The 27,526-nt window shown below is 37.2% G+C and overlaps 1 protein-coding gene across 1 annotated transcript in view; it reads right to left on the bottom strand.

The window, feature by feature from the left end:
* Positions 1 to 27,526, bottom strand: part of LOC135734633 (ras-related protein Rab-26) — a 167,213-nt gene that overhangs the window by 58,042 nt on the left and 81,645 nt on the right. The window contains exons 3-5 of the mRNA XM_065253493.2: positions 27,262 to 27,303; positions 21,892 to 21,958; positions 3,523 to 3,575 (exon numbers count right to left, since the gene is read on the bottom strand). Of these exons, the coding sequence (XP_065109565.1) occupies positions 3,523 to 3,575; positions 21,892 to 21,958; positions 27,262 to 27,303 (162 nt within the window). The remainder of the gene's footprint in view (positions 1 to 3,522; positions 3,576 to 21,891; positions 21,959 to 27,261; positions 27,304 to 27,526) is intronic.

Below are 27,526 nucleotides of genomic sequence, written 5' to 3'. Positions count from 1 at the left end.
GGATGAAGAGGGGCGGGGATTAATGAATACCAAGCAAGTGTTATGTGAGTGCAACATGCAATCTTACAAACCACCTGGCTAAAGGCAGCACCAGAAGGATCTTTTGAACACTTGAAGACAGAACATTCAGTCATTCAGTCTTGCTGCAAATAGGAGACACATGCTCTAAATGTTAAATATAGATATATGTGCCAAAAACAGCAAGAAAATGCTAATGCCATTTGGTCTGAATCATAACTATAGAGATACATCCGTGTATTAGCCAATGAAGCACAGTCAAATAAGTGTCATTTAACCCTGTCCACCGTCAGATCTTATTGGTCTGAAACAGCATAATATATATACTAATAAAATAATAACAACATACCTGTCTTGTATAATAAGGCCAATTTTGTAAACCAAGTCTTGAAGTACCCGTATAAATCTGCTTAAGTACTCTCTGGGGTAAGCTTACACCTGATTAGGAATCACTGGTTTTAATGGGATGATCTGTGCCCCTTTCTGAACAAGGCAATATACCCACATCGATCACAGATAAACAAACCATAAAAGAAATGATGAGCATTTAAGAAGGCAGATCACATTTAAAATTAAATGTACCATAGTATACGATTTAGCCAGTGTGTGCAAAAAATTTATACCTACAGTACTGTAAGAAACTGATGCAACCATCCTTAATTCATTTCTCTCCCTTAATCCAAATTTATACTATTTAGCACTAAATTATCTCAGACAGTAATGAATATGATGCTACCAGTGATAATGTAGTGATTTACTCTGTATTATTTTTTGGGAAATGCTCCAGAAGCACTTGTACCCCATCGCTATCTTGATTCAATTTGACTTAAGTGTCCGAATGTGTCCAAATGCTTTTGGTAGCTATTAAAGAAGCGAAAAAGTATCAACAAACATGGCAACACAATGAATGTGCTTATAAGTAGGTTTAATATGCGTAATGCTAAGGCTTTGGCTTTTTTGCATCTCAGCCTTTGGTTCTCAGTTTGTCACGGTGATCAGCATGGAGTTACATTAATTAACCTAAGCAGCAGAGGTAAAGCTTGAGTGCCTCTATGCAAATGAACAGGTGCTGTTTACCACATACAAAACACTCATAATGTCCCTTATGGTTACAAGTCCAAGACAGCAGACAAAAGCTTTGTGAAATGCAAATGCCCGTGGGTGTAAGCACCGACCTTTGGTCTGAGCAACTGTTTTTCTTTTGTGCATGTCAATGTGTGATTGAAACAGTGATTGAAATATTTGTTTGTATTTTTGTGTGTAAAATATGTGTGGGAGTGAGGGCTTGTGTACGTTCATGTTCATGTATCAATAATGATTTTTAAAAGCTTGAGGGTGTATCAGTCCCCCCCTACAAATGGTGCAATGCTTCATGATGTATTAATAACTGGGCCTGCAGCTGTAATGCTATACGATGGTTGTCCTCAATACCACCCTTTCATAACTTATTAAACTTGCATCTGTTTTTCACACTGAGACTGACCGAAAAAACTGTCTCTAGCTGTCACTGTGGCAGTACCCTTTCAAAAAGTACACCTTTGCAACTAAAGAGTACATGGAGGTACATAATGCACTAAAGAATACATATACCTCAAAAGTACATAGTAGTACCAAATTTTTACATATATCTACCTAAACGCTACATATTTAAAAAAGTTTAACTCTTTAACCGCCGTTGACAGTTAAGGGGGTGTGCACACCAAAGCTTCTAAACACTGCTGAAAACACCAGGCGAACCCCGACTGACAGCTTTTTTCAGCTAAGCGTTTTGGTTGCTACATGTATAATACGTCTGCTTTGTTTATCAGTCGTTGTATGATGCACTGGTTGGTTGTTGTAATGTTTATCCCGTCCCTCCTCCACTGTGATTGGACGGCCGAGAGAGAACTGACATTGACAAGCTGAGCTTTTCACCCAAAGTTGAAAACTCTGAGCTGAGAACGGAAAAAAACGCTGACTGCTGCGGGAAAAAACGCCAGCTGCTGACTTTTTTCAAAAGCGCCATGCTTCCATTTAAAACAATTGAAAACATACGGCAGTCGGCGACATAAACGCTTTGGTGTGCATGCACGCTTATTCCCCGCCATTTAGTTATTTCGTCAATTAAGACAAAAACGCTTCCCTGCCAATGACATGTTTTTACAGCAATCCATATTTCTGCTATTATCCACTAGATGGCAGTCTTACCCAACAAAAACCTTAAAACTGTAAAAAATTATGTTTTGATCTTCGTTCTGAATCTGATCTCAAAGGTTTTTTACAAAAATGCATTTACTGTATCTCAGCTTTTTGCTCAAAATCTGGTCTTTTTAAAGTAACCTACCCATATTTAAGAGGTAAAAAGAGAACAAATAAAGGATATAACTTTTTTGAAAGCAGAGGGTCTGTTCTTTCATTTGATATATTGTAAGTACAACTGTCTGGAAGCCATTAACTCTTTCACCGCCAGCGTTTTTTTTAAAAAGTTGCCAGCCAGCGCCAGCGTTTTTCATGATTTTCACCAAAGTTTAATGCCTTCCAGAAAATGTTCTTCTTTAAATATATAAACATACAATATACCAAATGAAAGAACAGACCCTCTGCTTTCAAACAAAAAAACCCGTTTCATCCTACCTTCAGTGGTTCTTTTGTAATCAGCTTTTGAATATGGGTAAATTTCTGCAAAAACACCACATTTTGAGCAAAAAGCAGAGATAATTAAATTTTTGTGACGGACTTTTCATAGAGATCCCATTCAGAGCGATCTTTAAAACAGACACGGACATGCAGCCGCTTGCCATAGGGCAATACTTCCAGGTTTAAAAAGTTGCGGAAGGTGGATGATAGCGGTATTGCGGAAAGACGGAAAATCTCGTCATTGGCGGGGAAGCGTTTTCTCTTAATTGACGAGATATCTCGTCAATGGTGGTGAAAGAGTTAAACTTTTGTGAAAATCATAAAAATGCTGGCACTGGCTGGCAAAAAGTTTTAAATGCTGGTGGGGAAAGAGTTAAAGGTTACTGCCCCAGTAACGGCTTGGGACCATTTTTTACCATTTTATTTGGACAGTTTAGAAGCCCAAAAGTTTTTGTCCCGGTCATTTCGCATGTACTGCTAGGTTGCTGTCATTCTGATTCATGTATCACATGATGCAACAAAAATAAAAGCACACTTCCCTATAACCCCTCAGGTGTGTGAGAGGTGTTTATTTATTTACTGATCAATGTACGTTACACACACACTGTGCTCACTGCATATCACATGCATGTGGATAAAGATCATATTAATACCTCAGAGGTACATATTGGTACAAAATGTATACACATCTGTACCCAAATGGTACATATTAAGACTTTTTTAAAGGGTACTGCTCCAGTGACAGCTTGGGATAATTTGGGATAATCATTGGGATAATGACTGTCTGACGGTAAGAAAAAGGACTTCATGGATTTATTATAATAGAAATTGTACTGTAGCTATGATGACAAATAGGTTTCTTGCCTTTAAATGCCACATGAGTCTTACCTGTATGTTGTCGAAGGATGATTTATTTGTCACATCGTAGAGCAGCAAAAGAGCTAAAAGACAAAAGACAAGCCAGTAATTAAAATGTATTAGTACAAGACGGAGAAACAGTCCAATTATGCATACCATATGTTTATTGTTTCTAAATATAAAAGCCCTTTTGCGCTTTTATTCTTCATTATTCCAACAGACAACATTTTTCTTTTTTTTTCTAAGTTTATAAATGTAGTTTATATAAGTGTAGTAAAAGTCAGACTCTTTTAACCTTGAACACATTTTAAGCACTCTACAACAATTTATTGGTGCTTTCAGCATGTGATGTATTTATGGATTGAATCCTTTACTTTGGTTTTGTAGAAGACGGGTCTGTAAAGGGCAAACATTAAAGGATAATTACTATCCCTGGTAAAAGGAGGCAGTGCGCATACAGGAACAAACAAAGTCCGAATGTGTGCTTTTTCACACAGATGCACACATACAAAGACAAGCTGCCTGCCTGTTATTCAGCTAAGAATGGAGGATATAAAGGTCTGAATGGAGATTGTCTTTATCAGCTCATAACAGCTTTGTGTGAAGATGTGCAAAGACACTTTAATTAAACCTTTGTTTTGGTGAGACGGTAGGGTAGCGGAAACTAAAGCACCACACGCCACTCCTTCAAACCTCAAGTATTTCATGCTGCGTATCCGTTGAGTGACAGGAGCCTATCTGCTGTAAAAATATAGGAAATGACAGCAATTTGTTGGGGTTCTGCACTGTCAAAGCGTCCAATCATAACAACCCATCAGAGTCTGCATGTTCAGTTAAACTGGATCAGACAGCGATTCAGCTGCAAAGACAGAAATAATTGACAGGTTGTTCCCAAGCATCTCAAAAGCCAGGTGCTCTCTGTTTACTTTGTCAAAACAAATCTACGGTATTTGAGGCAGAATATCTAACCTTGAAATAATTTACAACTGCTTGAGAGTGTGATTGGCTGTTTATATAAAAGAGATTGAGGGTGACAGATTGTATGGTGTGTGGAGATCTCTGCCACATTATTAATTAGACTTTTCATTGTACAGTGTATAGGGTTATGTGAAGGATATTGTAAAAATGACAGAATATTTGATGTGTAGAGATTTCTGCAACATTATTTCTTAAATCAAGAAACTTTTCATCAATGTCACATATTTGGTTTTGCTATGGGCACGTCCCACCTGCAATATACTGTATAAATTATAATTGTACACTGTTGATATTCACTGTTATGAACAGACATGTTTAAAATATTTTGTCAAAGTAAAATTCTGTTTGCTTCAGTTAGTTTACTCATTATTAGATGTGCAGCACTGCACAACAGTCTTGCCACTATTATCTCTTTATTAGAATACAACTAGAAAATACAGGGAACTGTATGCAGTATTAAGAAACAGATTGAAATTAAAATTTGACCTCCCTATACTTGAGCAATAGCAGAAACCTACAAGCTCTCTTAAACCTAAATGAAATGAAAGACTAATTTCTAATTCTAATCTAATGACTTTAGGACTTCAGTTTTCTTAAAAGAGTTCAAGATGTGTTTAAAGCCAACAGAGGTACATAAAATACTGAGTTTTGCCAGAAGAAGCCATTTTGATCTGATTTTTTTTCACATGTTGTGTATGTCTTTCTCATATTTTTAATAAAACAGAATGAAATACAACAATGTTGTATTAAAACTTTGTGAAAGTAAAGGTAATTGCAATTCCAACCGAATAAGACCAGGAAAGTTATTTCGGGAAAAAGTCATTTCATGTTACTTACAAATGTCATTGAATTACAATTTTTTTCTAATTTAAAAAGTCCATAATATGCATAATCTACTTTTACAAGGTGTTTGAACATAAATGTGTGTTGGCAGTGTGTCAACACAACCACACTACAATGAAAAAAATCCAACCTCTCACTTTTTAATCCCTATTAAACCAAAGCAGTCTCATTAGACATGCTGTTTTGATTCTTTAGTTAATGTGATGTCATACTAATAAAGCCCCGCCCACAGCCACTGACTGACTGGTTAATTTTACCCAAAAGCTTTTCTAAATGTGCTTCCCTTTCAGTCGGTCACGACGACGTCACGTCGTGACCGACGAATTGGGAACCTGTTTAGAGAGACCAATCTGCTTCGTTTACTACTAAAACGCCAATGAACTTGGCATTGAGATATTTGCATAATGCTGGCGCCGCCCCGCCAGGTGCCCTTATAAGCAGCAGGTGCAAATATGGAAATTAGCTTTTTCGCTTCGAAAGCCGGCATTATCTGCTACTAAGAAGCTACTTGCTCTTATGGGAACGGTTGCTGAGGTTGATTGACAAGCAGTACTAACACTGCGGACGCTCGCAGTATTCCACTGCTCTGCATCTTTCTTGTTTTGAGTTTAGTGTGTGCGTTGCCTCTCTCTGTGCGCATCATCAGCTGAGCACCTAAAGAGTGATTTCCCAAAAAGAGTGATGTGTGAGAGCTCTGTGTCTTTTTAAAGACAGCCACTCTCTCGTATATTCGGAGATCAGCGTCCTTTTCAGGATAGCTTTTTGTCCCTGCGATCTTGGATACGAGAAGTATAAGGGCTCCAGTGGTGCCATGGTGCGGCTGTCAAGCGCTCGCAGGACGCTCTTCGCATCACTATGCTGAGTAAAAGACGGAGCTGGTTGAGGCTCCGGTGGAGACTGCAGAGTCGTGTTCTACGATTTCTGCCGAATCCACTGGACCTCCTTCTGGTCCCATCACTTCTGCAGCATCAGAGGGGTGCCCACTTTTCCCTCCGAGGTGGAGTCGTCCCGGAGATAGCGGCCGTGCCCGCTCGAGCGGTGGAAGCGGTAGAGTTGGAGGGGTTATGATTGGTACTTCGGAGCTGCTCGGGCCTCTCGGTCCTGATCTCCTGTGCCTTTCTTTCCCGACGGCACAAAAGAGTGACGTGACGTCATAGTGACTGACTGAAAGGAAACGTCTCGGTTACGGATGTAACCCTCGTTCCCTCATGGAAGGGAACGGAGACGTCATGTCCCGTCGCCACAGGGCTGCTCCCTGCTGTTTATCGGCCGGTCACACTTTCCGGCTTTCTCAGCGAAATGAAGCTAATTTCCATATTTGCACCTGCTGCTTATATAAGCACCTGGCGGGGCGCCGCCAACATTATGCAAAATCTCAATGCCAAGTTCATTGGCGTTTTAGTAGTAAACGAAGCAGATTGGTCTCTCTAAGCGAGTTCCCAATTCGTCGGTCACGACGTGACGTCTCCGTTCCCTTCCTTCAGGGAATGAGGGTTACATCCGTAACCGAGACGTTATCAGCATGTTGTAGCACTTATTGTTCCAGACTGTATTCACAGGAATCAGATCTATTTTTAACCAAAAGCTGTAGCTCATTTGCATTTAGTACACATATGAAAACAGATTTTTTTAGCGCAAATAGGGTCATTTTGAACATGCTATAACAAATGATCTCTGGGATAATTTGAGCTGAAACTTTCACATGGTAGGCACACCTGAGACTTATATAACATTTTGTAAAAATGTCCATTATATTGGCTCTTTAAATAATGTGCATTGATGAAATGTGCACTGTAGGATCAGTAATCCGTATTAAAGAAATCATTTAAATTATTTTAACTTTCCTGATAAAAAACATTCTTACAGTATGTTTAACAAACCTTGGTCACTATGTGCAGTACAATATTTTAAAATACAAAAAAAACTTTTGTGTTGTAACATTGGGGTTGAAATTGTAACACTGGGGTTGGAATGGCATACGAATGAGAAAACAAATGAAGAATTGTTATCTACAGTATTGGTAAACCATACCTTCAAGAATGTAAACAAAGTCAGATTTGGTTTCATGTTGTGTTGTAAAACAGGTACTGTATTCTAATGATTTTCCAAAAGCTTGCAAACAAAGTCACAAGAACAAGCTGTAAAGCTATTCGTAAAGCTAGATATTTATCGCTAAATATTTACAGTCACATAAGCTGTCAAAACCACTTTATATACAATCAGGATGTGCAAAACCACAGTTTTTTAGAATCAACTATCCCTGTATTTCTATTAATCAAATGTGACCCTGGACCACAAAACAAGTCAAAATGGTCAATTTAAGGTTGTCCAAATAAAGCCCTTACGGCGCATTCACACGGGGCATCAGCGTTAACGCTTCCCATTCACTTTTAATGGGTGACGTCATGCGTTGCCAAACTGAATTGTGGATCCGTCTGCGCCGCGTCAGTGCCGTTGCTCGCGGCAGAAGTTGAACATTTCTCAACTTTTCAAGCGGCAACGCGTGCGTCAGCCAATCAGATCGCCTTATGCAAATAACCTAGGCAGAGCCAGCCAATTACGTTTATGGAAGAACGGAGCATGTGTAGCGGCCACTGTGATTGGCTATTGGCCACGCTTCAGACAAGCCTTCCGTTAAGCGTTAACGCTTACGCCCCATGTGAATGTACCGTTCACAACACATATTACTAATGATAAATAAGGTCATCCAATTATTTAGACTTACGGGTTGATAAAGCATAACAAAATAATATGTGTGCATAAAATCACAATATCAAACAGTCATTTAATACATTTTTATCTACAGACATCGAGGAGCAAAATATTCAGAATTATTGTGGAACTCAGTAGTACTCCTCCTTCTTTAACTGGGATTAATAAAACTAGATGAGAGTGAGGTGATGGGGTGGAGGAGGGATGCTGCAAAAAAAAACTATCACAGGACAAAGGTGAGGGACTGCTATTTAACTCTTTCTCCGCCATTGACGAGATATCTCGTCAATTAAGAGAAAACGCTTCCCCGCCAATGACGAGATTTTCCGTCTTTCAGCAATACCGCTATTATCCACCAGGTGGCGCCCTTCCGCAACTTTTTAAAACCGGATGTATTGCCCTATGGCAAGCTGCTGCATGTCCGTGTCTGTTTTAAAGATCGCTCTGAATGGGATCTCTATGAAAAGTCCGTCACAAAAATGGAATTATCTCTGCTTTTTGCTCAAAATGTGGTGTTTTTGCAGAAACCTACCCATATTCAAAAGCTGATTGCAAATGAACCACTGAAGGATGAAACGTTTTTTTTTATTTGAAAGCAGAGGGTCTGTTCTTTCATTTGGTATATCGTCTGTTTATTTATTTAAAGAAGAACATTTTCTGGAAGGCATTAAACTTTGGTGAAAATCATGAAAAACGCTGGCGCTGGCTGGCAACTTTTTTTAAAAACGCTGGCGGTGAAAGAGTTAAAGGCACCTCTTTCTACTGATTGGTTGGATCAAATGACCACGCTCCTGCCGAACTTTATTTAATAAACTTCATTTCATGAGTTTTCATTAACATGTCATTGAATGAGAAAAAACATATTTGGTGTGCTGTCTGAGGGGAGGGCTCCAAGCTCAGAATTTTAGCCCGAACCATGGCGCTCCCCAAAAATGCCATGTACATGACGGACAGCAGCCAGAAAAACATCTCCAAAAAGTGTAAGCGTAAATCCGAAAGAAAGTGGTGGGAAAACTAGTGGTTTGACTGGGAGCGCTCTTACGGCATCCAACAAGGGCTTTGGCTGAGATGCTCCCATCATCGGATGGGAAAGCCCCACCGGCAGTCAAACGGGGAGCACAATCACGTACTTGAACAAAGAACGGTATTAAACGAATTGAGGCAAATTGACACGGGGGCCCAGCAGCATCCAACAGGAGCTTTGGCTTTGACCCAGCCCCTAAATTAATAATCAGTGAGTTTCAAAGCACTGCATTCGGCAGAGGAGTTATTGAGAGATTATGGCTTGAAATTGAAAAATACAGGAGGGAAGTGGGGCTGGGTCGTCTGCGGAGGCAACCTCGTGCCAGATTTGGTGATATTAGAAATGGTTGAAGTGAAGACTACAGAATATGAAAGATAAATGCGGCGTCGGGGCTTGAGCCACTAGCAGAGAAAACCTCACGCTAGGAAGGACCTGAAGATAATGGTCAAAAAAAGTGTAGACATGAGAAAAAGTTAATGGCGGATCGCGACGTTGGTGGATATAAAAAATATTTGGTCAAAAACCGCCATTTATGCGGGCAATGGAACTGATTGGGGCTGGTGCGGCTGTCACCGGTGGTGAGACGCGAAAGGAAGAACCCGGTACTCGACAGAGTAAGGTGGAAGCTGCAGGACCCGTGTTTTTGGCCCGGCAGCCTTGCTTGCTCAAGCAGACAAAAGAGGCGCAATGGTAAAGGGTAAGTAGACAAAGGAAAGACATTTAAGTCATTTGACTGAGCGGTAAAACTGCTTTTTTTGTTTAATAGTGTTCGTTTTATCAGTCCTTCTTCAACGATTCAGCTCAATGGGCAGAAGTGGACAACCAAGGTGGAAAATAGTGGATGTCTCGCCGGTTGGGGGCAAGTGTAGGATTCGGGTCCTGGCTTGCGTGAAGTGGAAAGTGTGGACTGATGTTCCGGAAAAGACAAAGAGGTCTAATGTAGCAACCCAATCTCACAGAAATTTTTGTTATAGTCACAAAATTTTTGATTAATGTATTTGTGCTATTGACACAAATTTCGGTAGCACTTTATTTTACAGTACGTGTACTTACAGTGTACATATATGGTAAATAAGTTGTACTTACCGACAAATGTGTGGTACTTACTTTTAGGTATCTACATGGTAAGTAATTGGTATCATTACTGTACTTACCAGTAGTACATACTTGGTAGTTAAAATGTAACTCTAGATAAGTACTGGGTAATAACATATACATACTTATAGTGTAGGTATACTGTAACTAACTAGAAACACTACTGTACTTACAAATGAATGTACAATATAAGTATTTAGTATTTACATGCAAGTTAGGGTAAATGACAGGTATTTATAGTGTACATATATGATAACTAATATCAAACACTACTGTACTTACAAATTGTATATACATGATAAGTGTATGGTACCTGTAGGTCATAAATAAATGACCGGCACATATGGTGTATGTATACTGTAACTAACAAGAAACACTACTGTACTTACAAATAGTATATACATGATAAGTGTGTTGTACCTGTAGGCCAGTGTAAGTTAATGAAAGGCATATATGGTGTATGTATGTATACTGTAACTAACTAGAAACCTACTGTACAATGGTTGATGCTATATCTTAGGTGGTAGGTCCTATATAATAACTGTGTAAAAAGCAACACTTTATTTTACAGTCCTGTTTCCATGTAGTTACCATGGACGTACTAGTGAATGTACCCAGTAGTTAATGCGTATTATAGTCAATGGTTGGATTTGCTTCACAGTGACATGTATATGATGCTATATCTTAGGTGGTAGGTCCTATATAATAACTGTGTAAAAAGCAACACTTTATTTTACAGTCCTGTTTCCATGTAGTTACCATGGATGTACTAGTGAATGTACCCAGTAGTTAATGCGTAGTATAGTCAATGGTTGGGTTTGCTTCACAGTGACATGTATATGATGCTATATCTTAGGTGGTAGGTCCTATATAATAACTGTGTAAAAAGCAACACTTTATTTTACAGTCCTGTTTCCATGTAGTTACCATGGACGTACTAGTGAATGTACCCAGTAGTTAATGCGTATTATAGTCAATGGTTGGATTTGCTTCACAGTGACATGTATATGATGCTATATCTTAGGTGGTAGGTCCTATATAATAACTGTGTAAAAAGCAACACTTTATTTTACAGTCCTGTTTCCATGTAGTTACCATGGACGTACTAGTGAATGTACCCAGTAGTTAATGCGTAGTATAGTCAATGGTTGGGTTTGCCTCAAAGTGACATGTATGTGATGCTATATCTTAGGTGGTAGGTCCTATATAATAACTGTGTAAAAAGCAACACTTTATTTTACAGTCCTGTTTCCATGTAGTTACCATGGATGTACTAGTGAATGTACCCAGTAGTTAATACGTAGTATAGTCAATGGTTGGGTTTGCCTCAAAGTGACATGTATATGATGCTATATCTTAGGTGGTAGGTCCTATATAATAACTGTGTAAAAAGCAACACTTTATTTTACAGTCCTGTTTCCATGTAGTTACCATGGACGTACTAGTGAATGTACCCAGTAGTTAATGCGTAGTATAGTCAATGGTTGGGTTTGCCTCAAAGTGACATGTATGTGATGCTATATCTTAGGTGGTAGGTCCTATATAATAACTGTGTAAAAAGCAACACTTTATTTTACAGTCCTGTTTCCATGTAGTTACCATGGACGTACTAGTGAATGTACCCAGTAGTTAATGCGTAGTATAGTCAATGGTTGGGTTTGCCTCAAAGTGACATGTATGTGATGCTATATCTTAGGTGGTAGGTCCTATATAATAACTGTGTAAAAAGCAACACTTTATTTTACAGTCCTGTTTCCATGTAGTTACCATGGATGTACTAGTGAATGTACCCAGTAGTTAATACGTATGATAGTCAATGGTTGGGTTTGCTTCACAGTGACATGTATATGATGCTATATCTTAGGTGGTAGGTCCTATATAATAACTGTGTAAAAAGCAACACTTTATTTTACAGTCCTGTTTCCATGTAGTTACCATGGACGTACTAGTGAATGTACCCAGTAGTTAATGCGTAGTATAGTCAATGGTTGGGTTTGCCTCAAAGTGACATGTATGTGATGCTATATCTTAGGTGGTAGGTCCTATATAATAACTGTGTAAAAAGCAACACTTTATTTTACAGTCCTGTTTCCATGTAGTTACCATGGATGTACTAGTGAATGTACCCAGTAGTTAATACGTAGTATAGTCAATGGTTGGGTTTGCCTCAAAGTGACATGTATGTGATGCTATATCTTAGGTGGTAGGTCCTATATAATAACTGTGTAAAAAGCAACACTTTATTTTACAGTCCTGTTTCCATGTAGTTACCATGGACGTACTAGTGAATGTACCCAGTAGTTAATGCGTAGTATAGTCAATGGTTGGGTTTGCCTCAAAGTGACATGTATGTGATGCTATATCTTAGGTGGTAGGTCCTATATAATAACTGTGTAAAAAGCAACACTTTATTTTACAGTCCTGTTTCCATGTAGTTACCATGGATGTACTAGTGAATGTACCCAGTAGTTAATACGTATGATAGTCAATGGTTGGGTTTGCTTCACAGTGACATGTATATGATGCTATATCTTAGGTGGTAGGTCCTATATAATAACTGTGTAAAAAGCAACACTTTATTTTACAGTCCTGTTTCCATGTAGTTACCATGGACGTACTAGTGAATGTACCCAGTAGTTAATGCGTAGTATAGTCAATGGTTGGGTTTGCCTCAAAGTGACATGTATGTGATGCTATATCTTAGGTGGTAGGTCCTATATAATAACTGTGTAAAAAGCAACACTTTATTTTACAGTCCTGTTTCCATGTAGTTACCATGGATGTACTAGTGAATGTACCCAGTAGTTAATACGTATGATAGTCAATGGTTGGGTTTGCTTCACAGTGACATGTATATGATGCTATATCTTAGGTGGTAGGTCCTATATAATAACTGTGTAAAAAGCAACACTTTATTTTACAGTCCTGTTTCCATGTAGTTACCATGGATGTACTAGTGAATGTACCCAGTAGTTAATGCGTATTATAGTCAATGGTTGGATTTGCTTCACAGTGACATGTATATGATGCTATATCTTAGGTGGTAGGTCCTATATAATAACTGTGTAAAAAGCAACACTTTATTTTACAGTCCTGTTTCCATGTAGTTACCATGGATGTACTAGTGAATGTACCCAGTAGTTAATACGTATGATAGTCAATGGTTGGGTTTGCTTCACAGTGACATGTATATGATGCTATATCTTAGGTGGTAGGTCCTATATAATAACTGTGTAAAAAGCAACACTTTATTTTACAGTCCTGTTTCCATGTAGTTACCATGGACGTACTAGTGAATGTACCCAGTAGTTAATACGTATGATAGTCAATGGTTGGGTTTGCTTCACAGTGACATGTATATGATGCTATATCTTAGGTGGTAGGTCCTATATAATAACTGTGTAAAAAGCAACACTTTATTTTACAGTCCTGTTTCCATGCAGTTACCATGGACGTACTAGTGAATGTACCCAGTAGTTAATACGTATGATAGTCAATGGTTGGGTTTGCTTCACAGTGACATGTATATGATGCTATATCTTAGGTGGTAGGTCCTATATAATAACTGTGTAAAAAGCAACACTTTATTTTACAGTCCTGTTTCCATGTAGTTACCATGGATGTACTAGTGAATGTACCCAGTAGTTAATGCGTAGTATAGTCAATGGTTGGGTTTGCCTCAAAGTGACATGTATGTGATGCTATATCTTAGGTGGTAGGTCCTATATAATAACTGTGTAAAAAGCAACACTTTATTTTACAGTCCTGTTTCCATGTAGTTACCATGGACGTACTAGTGAATGTACCCAGTAGTTAATGCGTAGTATAGTCAATGGTTGGGTTTGCCTCAAAGTGACATGTATGTGATGCTATATCTTAGGTGGTAGGTCCTATATAATAACTGTGTAAAAAGCAACACTTTATTTTACAGTCCTGTTTCCATGTAGTTACCATGGATGTACTAGTGAATGTACCCAGTAGTTAATACGTATGATAGTCAATGGTTGGGTTTGCTTCACAGTGACATGTATATGATGCTATATCTTAGGTGGTAGGTCCTATATAATAACTGTGTAAAAAGCAACACTTTATTTTACAGTCCTGTTTCCATGTAGTTACCATGGACGTACTAGTGAATGTACCCAGTAGTTAATGCGTAGTATAGTCAATGGTTGGGTTTGCCTCAAAGTGACATGTATGTGATGCTATATCTTAGGTGGTAGGTCCTATATAATAACTGTGTAAAAAGCAACACTTTATTTTACAGTCCTGTTTCCATGTAGTTACCATGGATGTACTAGTGAATGTACCCAGTAGTTAATACGTATGATAGTCAATGGTTGGGTTTGCTTCACAGTGACATGTATATGATGCTATATCTTAGGTGGTAGGTCCTATATAATAACTGTGTAAAAAGCAACACTTTATTTTACAGTCCTGTTTCCATGTAGTTACCATGGATGTACTAGTGAATGTACCCAGTAGTTAATGCGTAGTATAGTCAATGGTTGGGTTTGCTTCACAGTGACATGTATATGATGCTATATCTTAGGTGGTAGGTCCTATATAATAACTGTGTAAAAAGCAACACTTTATTTTACAGTCCTGTTTCCATGTAGTTACCATGGATGTACTAGTGAATGTACCCAGTAGTTAATACGTATGATAGTCAATGGTTGGGTTTGCTTCACAGTGACATGTATATGATGCTATATCTTAGGTGGTAGGTCCTATATAATAACTGTGTAAAAAGCAACACTTTATTTTACAGTCCTGTTTCCATGTAGTTACCATGGATGTACTAGTGAATGTACCCAGTAGTTAATACGTATGATAGTCAATGGTTGGGTTTGCTTCACAGTGACATGTATATGATGCTATATCTTAGGTGGTAGGTCCTATATAATAACTGTGTAAAAAGCAACACTTTATTTTACAGTCCTGTTTCCATGTAGTTACCATGGACGTACTAGTGAATGTACCCAGTAGTTAATACGTATGATAGTCAATGGTTGGGTTTGCTTCACAGTGACATGTATATGATGCTATATCTTAGGTGGTAGGTCCTATATAATAACTGTGTAAAAAGCAACACTTTATTTTACAGTCCTGTTTCCATGCAGTTACCATGGACGTACTAGTGAATGTACCCAGTAGTTAATACGTATGATAGTCAATGGTTGGGTTTGCTTCACAGTGACATGTATATGATGCTATATCTTAGGTGGTAGGTCCTATATAATAACTGTGTAAAAAGCAACACTTTATTTTACAGTCCTGTTTCCATGTAGTTACCATGGACGTACTAGTGAATGTACCCAGTAGTTAATACGTATGATAGTCAATGGTTGGGTTTGCTTCACAGTGACATGTATATGATGCTATATCTTAGGTGGTAGGTCCTATATAATAACTGTGTAAAAAGCAACACTTTATTTTACAGTCCTGTTTCCATGCAGTTACCATGGACGTACTAGTGAATGTACCCAGTAGTTAATACGTATGATAGTCAATGGTTGGGTTTGCTTCACAGTGACATGTATATGATGCTATATCTTAGGTGGTAGGTCCTATATAATAACTGTGTAAAAAGCAACACTTTATTTTACAGTCCTGTTTCCATGTAGTTACCATGGATGTACTAGTGAATGTACCCAGTAGTTAATGCATACGGTTATTTAATGCTTGGTTTAAAGGACAAAGATACTGAGTACCAAAATGGCACATCAGTAATGTTTGTTCTTATCATATAGGTATGGTATAAGTATAACTTACATTTACCTGCAGGTACAACACACTTATCATGTATATACAATTTGTAAGTACAGTAGTGTTTCTAGTTAGTTACAGTATACATACATACACCATATATGCCTTTCATTAACTTACACTGGCCTACAGGTGCAACACACTTATCATGTATATACTATTTGTAAGTACAGTAGTGTTTCTTGTTAGTTACAGTATACATACACCATATGTGCCGGTCATTAATTTATGACCTACAGGTACCACACACTTATCATGTATATACAATTTGTAAGTACAGTAGTGTTTGATATTAGTTATCATATATGTACACTATAAATACCTGTCATTTACCCTAACTTGCATGTAAATACTAAATACTTATATTGTACATTCATTTGTAAGTAGAGTAGTGTTTCTAGTTAGTTACAGTATACCTACACTATAAGTATGTATATGTTATTACCCAGTACTTATCTAGAGTTACATTTTAACTACCAAGTATGTACTACTGGTAAGTACAGTAATGATACCAATTAATTACCTTGTAGATACCTAAAAGTAAGTACCACACATTTGTCGGTAGGTACAACTTATTTACCATATATGTACACTGTAAGTACACGTACTGTAAAATAAAGTGCTACCCAAATTTCAGCAGTTTTTTTGTGCCCCTGGAATGTTTTCTCATTGTTTTGTCCTATTATATTCTGTGACATCCTAACCCCAACTCCAGGCGAGAATAGTTTTAAAAGCGGCAAAAACATGTAGAAACCAATACATAAAAGTACATCCTAACGCAAACCCCGAATCTAACCCTAACCATAATCAACAATGATTTAAAAATAGGAAAAACAATGAGAAAAAAACATATATTGTAAAATGACACAATACAGAAAAACTGTTTCTAGAAATTCTGCAAAAAACTATCATGCATGAAAAGTCTAAAATGGACTATTAAATTAAAGTGCTAACAAATTATTCTGCAATAGTCTGCTGTGACTAGTCGACCATCAACACACATTCATGCTCTATGATGCCCAAAAATGGATACGCAGCTCACGTCTATATTGTCCTTCTTAAGAAGCTTGAATGTTTTGTCACTCAATACAGTATGAGATTAAGCAGAAATATGACTGCTTTATAACTCTACTGTATATAATAAGTGATGTCTGTTCCTCCTCTATACTGTATGTCAGCGAAGCACATGCAAAATCTGTATGCTATTGGGCTGTATAAACAACAAAAATGGAGCTCATCACAAAGAGCCTTTTCAAAGCAAGTGACACATGTGAATGGCACTTTGATAATGACTGCAATTAACAATCATTATGTCAAAAGCATTTTTGAGGGCCATTATTGTCTTGTTCTCAAAATCCCTTCCCAAAATACTATCATTTAGTATTGACCCAGAAAGGTAGGGGAGAGAGAGAGAGAAAGAGAGAGAGCGTAGATTAGACAGAAATGCAGAGAAAAGCGCGAGAGAGCAATCAGCCCCTAGTAAACAGCTCGCACACTCAACCGAAACTACCTACACACCGCATCACATTTAATCCCCGAGCTCAGAAACCCATTTAACTGTTGATACAAATTTTATTTTTGGTTATTATATGGTTGAAAAACAATCAAATTAGGTAAACAAGACGGGAGCTTGAAATGAAAGCCTGCTGATAATGTAAATCAAATGAATATTCTTCATAAATCATAGACGTCGAACGTTTCTCTCAGCTCATCTAACAGAGTGTCTATTTTAATCATTTCACTTTGTGTTGTGTTTGTTTTATCTGATGAACAGAATGAATAATATACTGAGAATCAGATGATAATGTTGTGTGCGGAGAGCTGGGGACATCGGCATCATTATGTGTTATTCTCACTGATATAAATAACATTGTCATGGTCATATTTCAACCTAGAAGCCTACAACAACATTTCAAATATATTCATCTGTCAGTTCTTCTCAACACTTTAACTATAGGCATGTCTATGGCAGCGGTACAGTATGTTGTGGTGCAATGCCATGTCTCTCTGTGAGCTGGATGGCACACAGGCATGGCACAGATGGGTGAGGCTCTCTGTGGGCGTCATGAGTACAGTAGAGTCTCTCTCTTCACATTTGTTTAGCACCCTAAAACAGCATGATTAAGAGCAAAAAAAAGACATCTCCGGTGACTGTTATTTTGGTTAATGTGCTACTGACAGTTTGCATGTGACAGGTGTGGGAAAATTTGTGCATTTTTCTGGACATTTATACAAAGCGACTAGCAGTGCATTCAAATATGTGCCATAGAAATCGAAAATCCAATATTTGCAATGACATTAAGAGCATCAGTTTGATTTCTCTCATTGATTTTACATAGATTTCAATCTTTGACATGACCTTACTTAGTCAATATTAAAGATATTAAGGGTTATATTATACAGAATGTTATTTACATTATGTAGGACACATTTATGTGGAAAATAGCAAATCACAAAAATTGACTATAGCTGGGCTTTTACAGGCAGAGATACATAATATGGTCTTACGCTGCCAAGCTTTTCTGTTAAAAACATCTGACTTTACTATTTGTCATTTTGCTTTGAAATACAGTAGTAGGTACTTAAAAGCACTTACTGTACCTTTCACTGCAGCATAAAAAGACTTATGTCAAGGTACATTTGTAGTTCAAATGCAAGCACAAAAGCTCACTCAAATAATTGAAATTCAATTAAATAGGATACAATATGTTTACTATAATATGTAAGGAATAATTGACTCCGGTCCTTTGAATTATTCTGAAAAAAATGCACACCCAAGATGGTAATGTGGCATGACACGAAGTGGAGTGGAGTTAATTATGCCTCTTATCCATGGTTACCACAAAAATCGCACTGGTGCCTATTGTTAAGACATTTAAATGGTCAGGTGTGCGGTTCACAGAAAAGTAATCGACACCAACGGAACATTTCTCAGCCAATCAGAATAGAGCATTCAACAGACCCTTGGTATAAATTATACTATGTTTAAGTGCAATAAGAAGTACAGAAATTTATTGAGGCCAAAAACATAACCTGGATTGGTGTGTTTTTGGTGTTGCTGCAAATTTTGTTATACCACAGTATAACATTTTATTATCATTTCATTGCAAAAACTTAAGAGAAAATGATAGAACAATAAAGGGAATGAAAGAAAAGACAAAACCAAATTATGTTCCAGGGACACACAAATGACTATCCTTTATTTCTTCTCTAAATTGCTGCTTTGATGTTAGCAATAGAAAATCTGTTTCTGTCATCTAATGTCCATTTTTATTTGACAACGGTTCTGAAGAAAGTCAACATTCAGACAATCATATATTTGTTCATTACAGGAAAGAACACCTCTTGACCCAGCAAGCAATAAATGACGTTGTCATTTCACTGTCTAAGTTAACAAAAGACCCGATGTAGTCTGGCTAAGGCATTAACTTATATGAACAAACAATTGAAAATTATAGTTTTTCAGTATGTATACATTTTTGTTAATGTTAGTTCATTTCAATAGCCTACAGTTATTCTTGTTAGTTCATGGTGCATTGCCTAATGTTAACAGATACAATGCTTGATTGTATAAATGTATTAGTAAATTCTTAAATTAAAACAAACTAAGATTTATAAATGCATGTAAGTATTGTTTATTGTTAGTTCATGGTATCTAATGCATAAGTTATTTGTTAACAAATACAACCCCAAATCATGAGTGCCGTCTTTGATTCATTAGTTCTGATACCAAATAAAGTCAACTGCATAAATAAGGCTTTATAAGGCTTAAAATGTCCATAACATAACAAATCATTGTCAACATACCATAGTTTGACTGATACTGCGCTGCGCTGATTTCTAGAGACTGCTGCACAGTGGCGGCGATAGCATTTTGCGCTCAAACAACGCTAAGAGAGAGCTTACGAATGGTCTAGACCAACCTTACGAAAGTGTGACTTACAGAAGATATACTTAGCATACTAATGTTTTGAGAATCGTGCCATAGAGTTTAAGGTTAAGGAATAGCTTAAGAACTACTTAGTGATAAGAATGTTTTGGGGAACCAGGACCAGGTTTTTAAATGGAAAATAGCATTCACAATAAGAAATGTCTGCAAACTGAAATGAAACAGAGATCAGGGAGCTTGTCGCTATCTACCCTGAAGCTGAGCCCCTTCACCAGCATGACAACAGCACATCACACGCTCATTTATGATCTTATAATAAACAAAAATGCATGCATGTGGTTTCTCGAGAGAAATCATGGATAAAAAACAATCTTTAGACGCTGCAGAAAAAAGTTTGAAGCTCAGGACTTTAAAGGGATAGTTTGCCCAAAGATAAAAATTAACTCATGATTTACTCACCCTCAAGTCATCCGAGTTACATATATCCATCCTTGTTTCATACTAACACATATTCAGATATTTCTGAAAATGTACTAGTTCTTCCAATTTTTATAATGGATGAATTTTCAGCATTTCAATTATCTAAACGGACGGTCCATCTTCTTCAAGTCTAAAGAATGTGCATACATCCTTGGCAAAAGTAATCCACACAGCCCCAGGGGGATAAATAAATGCCTTCTGATGGTTATCCAATATTTATATTTAAAACTTTACAAACTAAAATAACTAGCTTCCATTAATGCCACAATCTTATTGATATTTCAACGAAAAAAAAAAATGCATGGATTACCCACTGAAGGCCTTTATTCATCGCCCTGGAGCCATGTGAATTACTTTTGAGAAGGGTGAATTCACATTCTGTGGACTTCAAGGATCTGGACCCCATATTAATTAATTTCAAAGATTGGAAGAGATAGGACATTTTCAAAAATATCTTAATATGTGTTTGTATAATAAAGGATGGACATGTAACTTGAATGGCGTGAGGGTAGAGCTGGGCAAGAAATTGCCTGCAAATCCGTGTCCCATCTGTAAAGTTTGGTGATTAGTAGTAAATCGCCATCACCTGATTTCAGATGGAGTGGCATTTACACAAAGCTGAATTTCACCAAGAAGCTACTGTAGGCAAAACCGCGTTGATAATCGTGGAAAATTGCCTCCAATAATGTACAGGTATGGAATTTTGATTAGCTTCTCTATGAAATACGGCTCTGTGTAGAAAATGCCGCTACATCTGAAAGCAGGTGATGGCGATTCACTAAACCGCTTTACTGATGAGATACGCATAAGAATTGCAGGCGATTTTTTGCCCAGCTCTACGTAAGGGTGAGAAAATCATGTTTTTTTTTTCAATTTTGGCCGAGGGATCCCTTTAAATACATCACATGTCTTAAGGGGATGTGTGTGAATCAGATTCTGGAAACTTATTGGCAGTGGGAATTAACCAAAATCAAATCCAGGGACGCATTTTCCATAATCTTGTGTGAAAAGGCCTTATTAGACATCTTTTAAATGCGAAATTGCTTGTTGTGGGTGCTCAGCATGTGTCTTCTGTTTTGTTTGCTGTACACAAGATCAACAGTAGTTGTGCAGCATAATGGCATCTATAGGTGGTTAATTAAATATGTTGAACATTTCAACAATGTAAGTCAAATGCATGGGAGGTTTTTGAACATTAATCTTATTTTCCAAAAATGTATACAACATTCAAACAAAAACAAACCAAAGACAGATATAAAATCAACTGAATAAGTGTAATGCTAAATGGTTTGGGCTGATAGAACAGCAAAAGTTTAATCCTTGGGATTTAGAATCAATAGCAGCTTTGCAGAAATAATAAGTGTCTGCCAAATGTATAAAAGTCAATGTTGAAACTGTGAAACATAACAGAGAGGTGGCAAACGGCTCAGTTTTCTATTCTATTATTAAAAGCATTAAATAAGCCCCAGCAGGGGTTTTGACTTGAATACTTCACAGAGAAACACTGGGAAAGCGCTTCTGAATCGGAAACTATTAATCATTTTTCATTCCTACACAGAACATGTCTGCATTTCAACCCCAAGTCTACACGGATTAAAATGCAACTCACCATGTGCATCTCGGTAGTAGGCATGCGTCACGCTTCTGAATCGTTCCTGTCCCGCTGTGTCCCAAATCTACAGAAAAACAGAAGGAGCAAATAGACTCGTCTCTTTAGATGCTTCATTGATTTATCCATCCATCATACACACAGGGCCTTTTAGATCAGATATGAGTATTCAGCGAGATTACACTCTGAGTGATATGGAAGGGGAAAAGCTTTAATGATGTGATAATAGTGTAAGGCAGAAGACAAGAATGCTGGATTACAGCTGGGGTCAAAACTACCTCACAGTGCACTTTGCAAGTCCTGATAAGAATAGCCTGTCACCTTACATAAAGACCTGTCGGACAGGTCATATATTTAACAGCAAGGAAAACAAGAGTACAGATGATGCACAGAGCAGCCTAAAATTACTAAAGGTACACTCTAAAAAAACAAACGGTGCTATATAGCACCAAAACTGTTGATTTGAATCGTAACCATAGAAGAACCGTTTTTAGTGCCATATAGCACCGGTGAAGAACCGGTGAAGCACCTGTGTAGAACCATATAGGGGCCATATAGCACCACATTTGGTTCTACATAGCACTATTTGGTTCTACACAGGTGCTTCACCGGTGCTATAGACCGTTTCAGCAGTAACAACAAAAACAAGCGGCTGTCGCGGTCCGCACGTAACTTCCGGTAAACTCCGCTAATAATAAATAACAACAAAGTTCTTTAAACGTAGTTTATTTATATAACAAGCAAACAAAACAACACATAGATTACCTAGGAAACCAAAACATTTGTTATTTTCGACAAGGCATTTGTTCAAGAGATCAGTTTAGCAACTAGTCAGACCATTAAAAAAACAAAACCGGAAGTAAGGTTCGGATCCAGACGTGTATCGCGTGCGTCCGATGAAACCGTCTATATGGCACTAAAAACGGTTCTTCTATGATTACGAGCAAAGAACCACTTTTGGTGCTATATAGCACCGTTTGTTTTTAGAGTGTAGGAAGATGTTACAAAAAAGATACTGCAGAGGATTTGGGTTGATCTTCAGTGAATAAAAGCTTAAAGCCACAATTTCCCCAGATCATAGCCTTATATATTCTGCATAAAATATATAATTTTCCACAGAAGAAACAACATGAGGAAGTGAATGGTGCTAGAAAACCACTCTTAAGGATGTGTTAAGTTTTTGCACATCTTTGTGCGTCAAGCTTTTGATGTGTAAATTTTTTTCAAACCAATTTTATTATCCAGACAAGTTTACATTAAATCATTAAAGAAACAAACATAAAAAAAGAGGAAACATTGCCTGCGCTTTTATCTTTTACATTAAATGTTAAACTAAAAGAAAAACAAAACAAAAAGGAATCACGATAACAACAGAGTAGCTACCATTCAAAACCCCCCTTGTTTTGTTTGTTTATTTATTTATAAAACACTACTTAAACAACATACACTGTAAAAAATTCTGTAGAAATTACAGTATAACTGGGTATTACTGGCAACTAGCTGCCAGTAACTTACTGTAGATTTTACATTTATGTTATATACTGGCAACAGTTTGTTTAAAGTTAAATGAACATGAAACATTTTTAAGTCTTTATCTTCTACAGTAAGTTACTGGCAACCAGCTGCATAATTATTTTTTAATAACTTTTTACAGTGTAGCATTGACCAAAGTGCTGTACAATGATAAAAAGCAAAAATAAAATTATAAAAATAAATTAATAAAATGAATAACATCATGACATCAACATACAAACATTTAAAACAATACCAGCAATGAACTAACATGAACAAATTGTATTGGCATTAACTAACATATATAAAAATAATAAACACAAGCGCTTTATTACTTATTGTTAGCTCACGTTAGCTACATTTAATAATCCTAACAAATTCAATCAAAGACAGATCACAATCAACACAAATAGGAGGATCATACGTGCTCCATACCATACTATAGGAGGTTTCATCGCTTTTAACTTGACACAGAAGTACGCCGCCATTTTTAATAATATCTATTGAGCAGACCAAATTTACATTAATTTACTAATTGTTTGCAAGCCCAGTCCGTGATAATTACACTAACAACCTTAAAAGCCGTTAAACGCTGAATACATGTTCAGGTGACTGGGGTTATTAAACTGGATGACTTGTTAAATTAAACATCTGCTGAAGTCTACAAAGTGTGTGTGTATCTCACCAGTGCGATCCATGTGGCTAATAGGGCGTTAAAGATTAATGACAGCCTTGTTAAACTCTCATTACTGCTCATCCTCAAGATGCACATTTATTGTTTGGTTTGTCAATATAACCAAGAGAGAGCAAAGCAGCAAGGGAATATCAAAATGTATCGCCTTATTACTCAAAATAGCAAAGATTATTAATGCTGCTTTGAAACGTGATCAAATCAAAGAGTTTGTTGTTACAAAAATGCTGACAGAAGATATCTACCTAAAACCTTGATGGATTGAAAGTACAGTATCAACACAGAAAATGACATAAAGTTTATAACTCATAACTTGCTTAGTGTTGGGAATAGAGAGCAACGTCTTATCAAGTTCAAAAGTAATGGGATCGGATCATTTTGATTGCATTCAGTTCTGTAGCTGGTTTTTGTAACGTCAGCAATTTTCTATTAATGTGATCATGAAGGCTTTATAAAAAATTCCAATATATTCATCAGGGCAAGTTTACACTCTACAAGAAATGCTGGGTTATTTTTATCCCAGCGTTAGGTCAAGAAAGGATGAACCCAGAACGTTGGGTTGTAATTGAACCTATGCTGGGTTGTTTCAATCCAATGTTGGGTCAAATATAAAAAATGTTTGTGTTAATTTAAGCAAACGGTTGGGTTCATCCCTTTTTGAAAATAACTTAGCATTTTTAGAGTGTAATCTTTCCAGATGACTATGCTTCATGTTCCATCTTTACAATTACATGTTACTGTATGAATAAGAACATCTTTTTTCAGTGTACAGTATAATTTTTGTAAATTTGTGTTAGGCATACATGTATAAACAACATGCTGGGTTATTTCAACCCAGAGTTGGGTCAAAAAGGAACAGACCTAACCCACTGGGTTTAATTTAACCTATGCTGGGTTGTTTCAACCCAAAAAGCTGGGTTGTTTTAATCAGTTGTTGGGTCAAATATAAACATTATCTGGTTTAATTTAACCCATTGGTGAGATTTGTCCCTTTTTGACCTACACTGTAGAACGTTGGATGACCTTAAAAAATTACTTCAATTGGTAAAGCCTAAAGTGAAAAATTTAAGATGAAATGTTTAAACATATTGGGGTGGTTTCCCGGACAGGGATTATCTTAAACCAGGACTAGGCCTTAATTAGTTTAATTAGCAAATATAACTAGTTTTAACAAACATGCCTTACTAAAAACATTACTTGTTGTGTGCATTTTGAGGCATTTAAGATATGTCAGTGCAAGTTGTTTTTAGTTTGGTCAGCTCTATGAAGTTTTAGCTCAAAATACCATATAGGTTATTTATTGTGGCATGTTAAAATAGGTACTTTATGGGGCTGAGCAAAAATGCACCATTTTTGTGTGTATCCCTTTAAATCCAAATGAGCTGCTCCGGTGGGCGGGGTCTCAAGGGCTTGAGGTTTAGACATGACAGAGCATCAAGAGGGAGATTCTCTCACGAAAGAAGTTTAAAAAGTAAATTATCTGTTTTATGCATACTAAATACATGTTTATCAGCAGATGGGGAACTTTGTGGAATAAAAATAAAGACTTTAAGGTCTCATGCTGCCAGTGTTTTAAACAGGCACAATGATTTTCAGCATGTTACAATAAAATCCACTTCCACAAACACTCAGAAGTTTACTTTTTGACCAAACCACACGAGCACATTTAAATGATCTGTAATAAAACAACACTTTTAATGCTTAAACTTTAGAGAAACAGATCAAATGACATGTTTAAGTTTATTGTGTACACATATTGAACACATTCGTGTTTCTGTCAGTCTCTCACTCTCTATCTTGTGATTCCTCGTATTCATTTGAAACTTCAGAGAAACATTAAACAACATATTTATGCTTATTGTGTATGATAGTGAATACGCGTTGTTCTCTTACTCTGTCTCATGCAGTGCATTAATCCTCGTGTTCATTCATATAAACTTCAGAGAAACATATTAAACAACATACTTGTATTGATGAAAGTGAACCGTCGCGTAGCTCTCTCTCTCTCTCTCTCTCTCTCTCTCTCTCTCTCTCTCTCTCTCTCTCTCTCTCTCTCTCTCTCTCGTTCATTCGCTCACTCACTCCCTCTCTCTCTTACACTAAGGTTATTAATCCTCATCTTCAAGTTATAAGATTGTAGGCTACTGTTTGTGTTTGAGGGAACACAAACGCGTTGTGCTGTCAGTCATCCTTTCTCTCTGACTCTCGCACTCGTGAGGCAGCGTCATGGTTGGACAGCGCAGATGAAGGGGCGGTATCATTATAATAAGATCCCCTAACTACGTCATGGGGGGAGCGAAATCAGAATGACCTATATATTCACATGCTTGCAGAGACAGCCTTACCAAAACAAAGTTACAGGGTTGCTATTTTTCATGTTTTCTGGGTAGGTTGAAGCACTGGGGACCCGATTATAGCACTTAAACATGGAAAAAGTCTGATTTTCATTGACTGTCCCCTTTAAAATTTTCACTGAAAGTGAGAAAATGTTAAAAAACTTTTTTTTAGGTGTTACCAATTGACAGTCCTTCCAGAAAAGATTGTTGCGGGCAAAAATCCTTGATCTTGCAGCACGTTTTCTTAAAAAAAAAATGCAACGGAATATGCGGGATATTTATGCAAATTTATGCAATGAAATTGCGTGAACTTGCAAAAACTGCGGGAATTAGCAAAAACTGTGGAAACTTGCAAAAACTGTTTGCATCTTTTCAATGATGTTCACTTCACATAATCACGTCACTTCATAACATTCATGGAAACATAAGTAGGGCAGTGGTGAGTTCTGTGCAATATTTACAGAACTCACCACTAAACAGAACAAATGTTAGGTTATAAATAAACCTATGCTGAGTTGTGGTTAACCCAACCATCAGTTAAAACAGCCCAGCATTGCATTGAAATGACCCAGCATAGGTTTATTTATTAACCCAACATCTGTTCTGTCCAATATTTATCCAGCATTGGGTTAAAAATAACCCAGCTAAATTTAGAGTGTATGCATAAAGGCAGCTGGTAAAGAAAATAAACAAACATGGCCTCCTGGTTGACAAAGCATGGCTTTCTGGTTAAGCCTGAATGCGACACACCAGTACACTCATGCTGGTGGTCAACCATTTAAATGTTTACAATTGGCATCTTAAATATTGCATAAGAGAAATGATGCTTACCTGTAGTTTAACCCTCACACCATCAATGCTCAACACCTTATTCTGCAAAACAAGAAGGAAGAGAGGAAAATCAGCCTTGCAAAGATTTTTCAAAAGTTGCCGGAGATGTCTCATTAACATCAACTCCGGATCACTGAGCACAAGCGATTCAGGTTGCCTGGCTCCAAAAACCTCAGATCCATTGTGCTTTGAAAGTGATATGTCAGCACAAGGTGTGCTGTTGTTTTGCCTGAACCTTTTTCAGATATTGAACATATATTCAGAG

This window comes from Paramisgurnus dabryanus, chromosome 1 (genome assembly GCF_030506205.2).
Source record: "Paramisgurnus dabryanus chromosome 1, PD_genome_1.1, whole genome shotgun sequence".
NCBI classification, from domain to species: domain Eukaryota; kingdom Metazoa; phylum Chordata; class Actinopteri; order Cypriniformes; family Cobitidae; genus Paramisgurnus; species Paramisgurnus dabryanus.
This window is presented reverse-complemented; position numbering and strand designations above follow the sequence as displayed.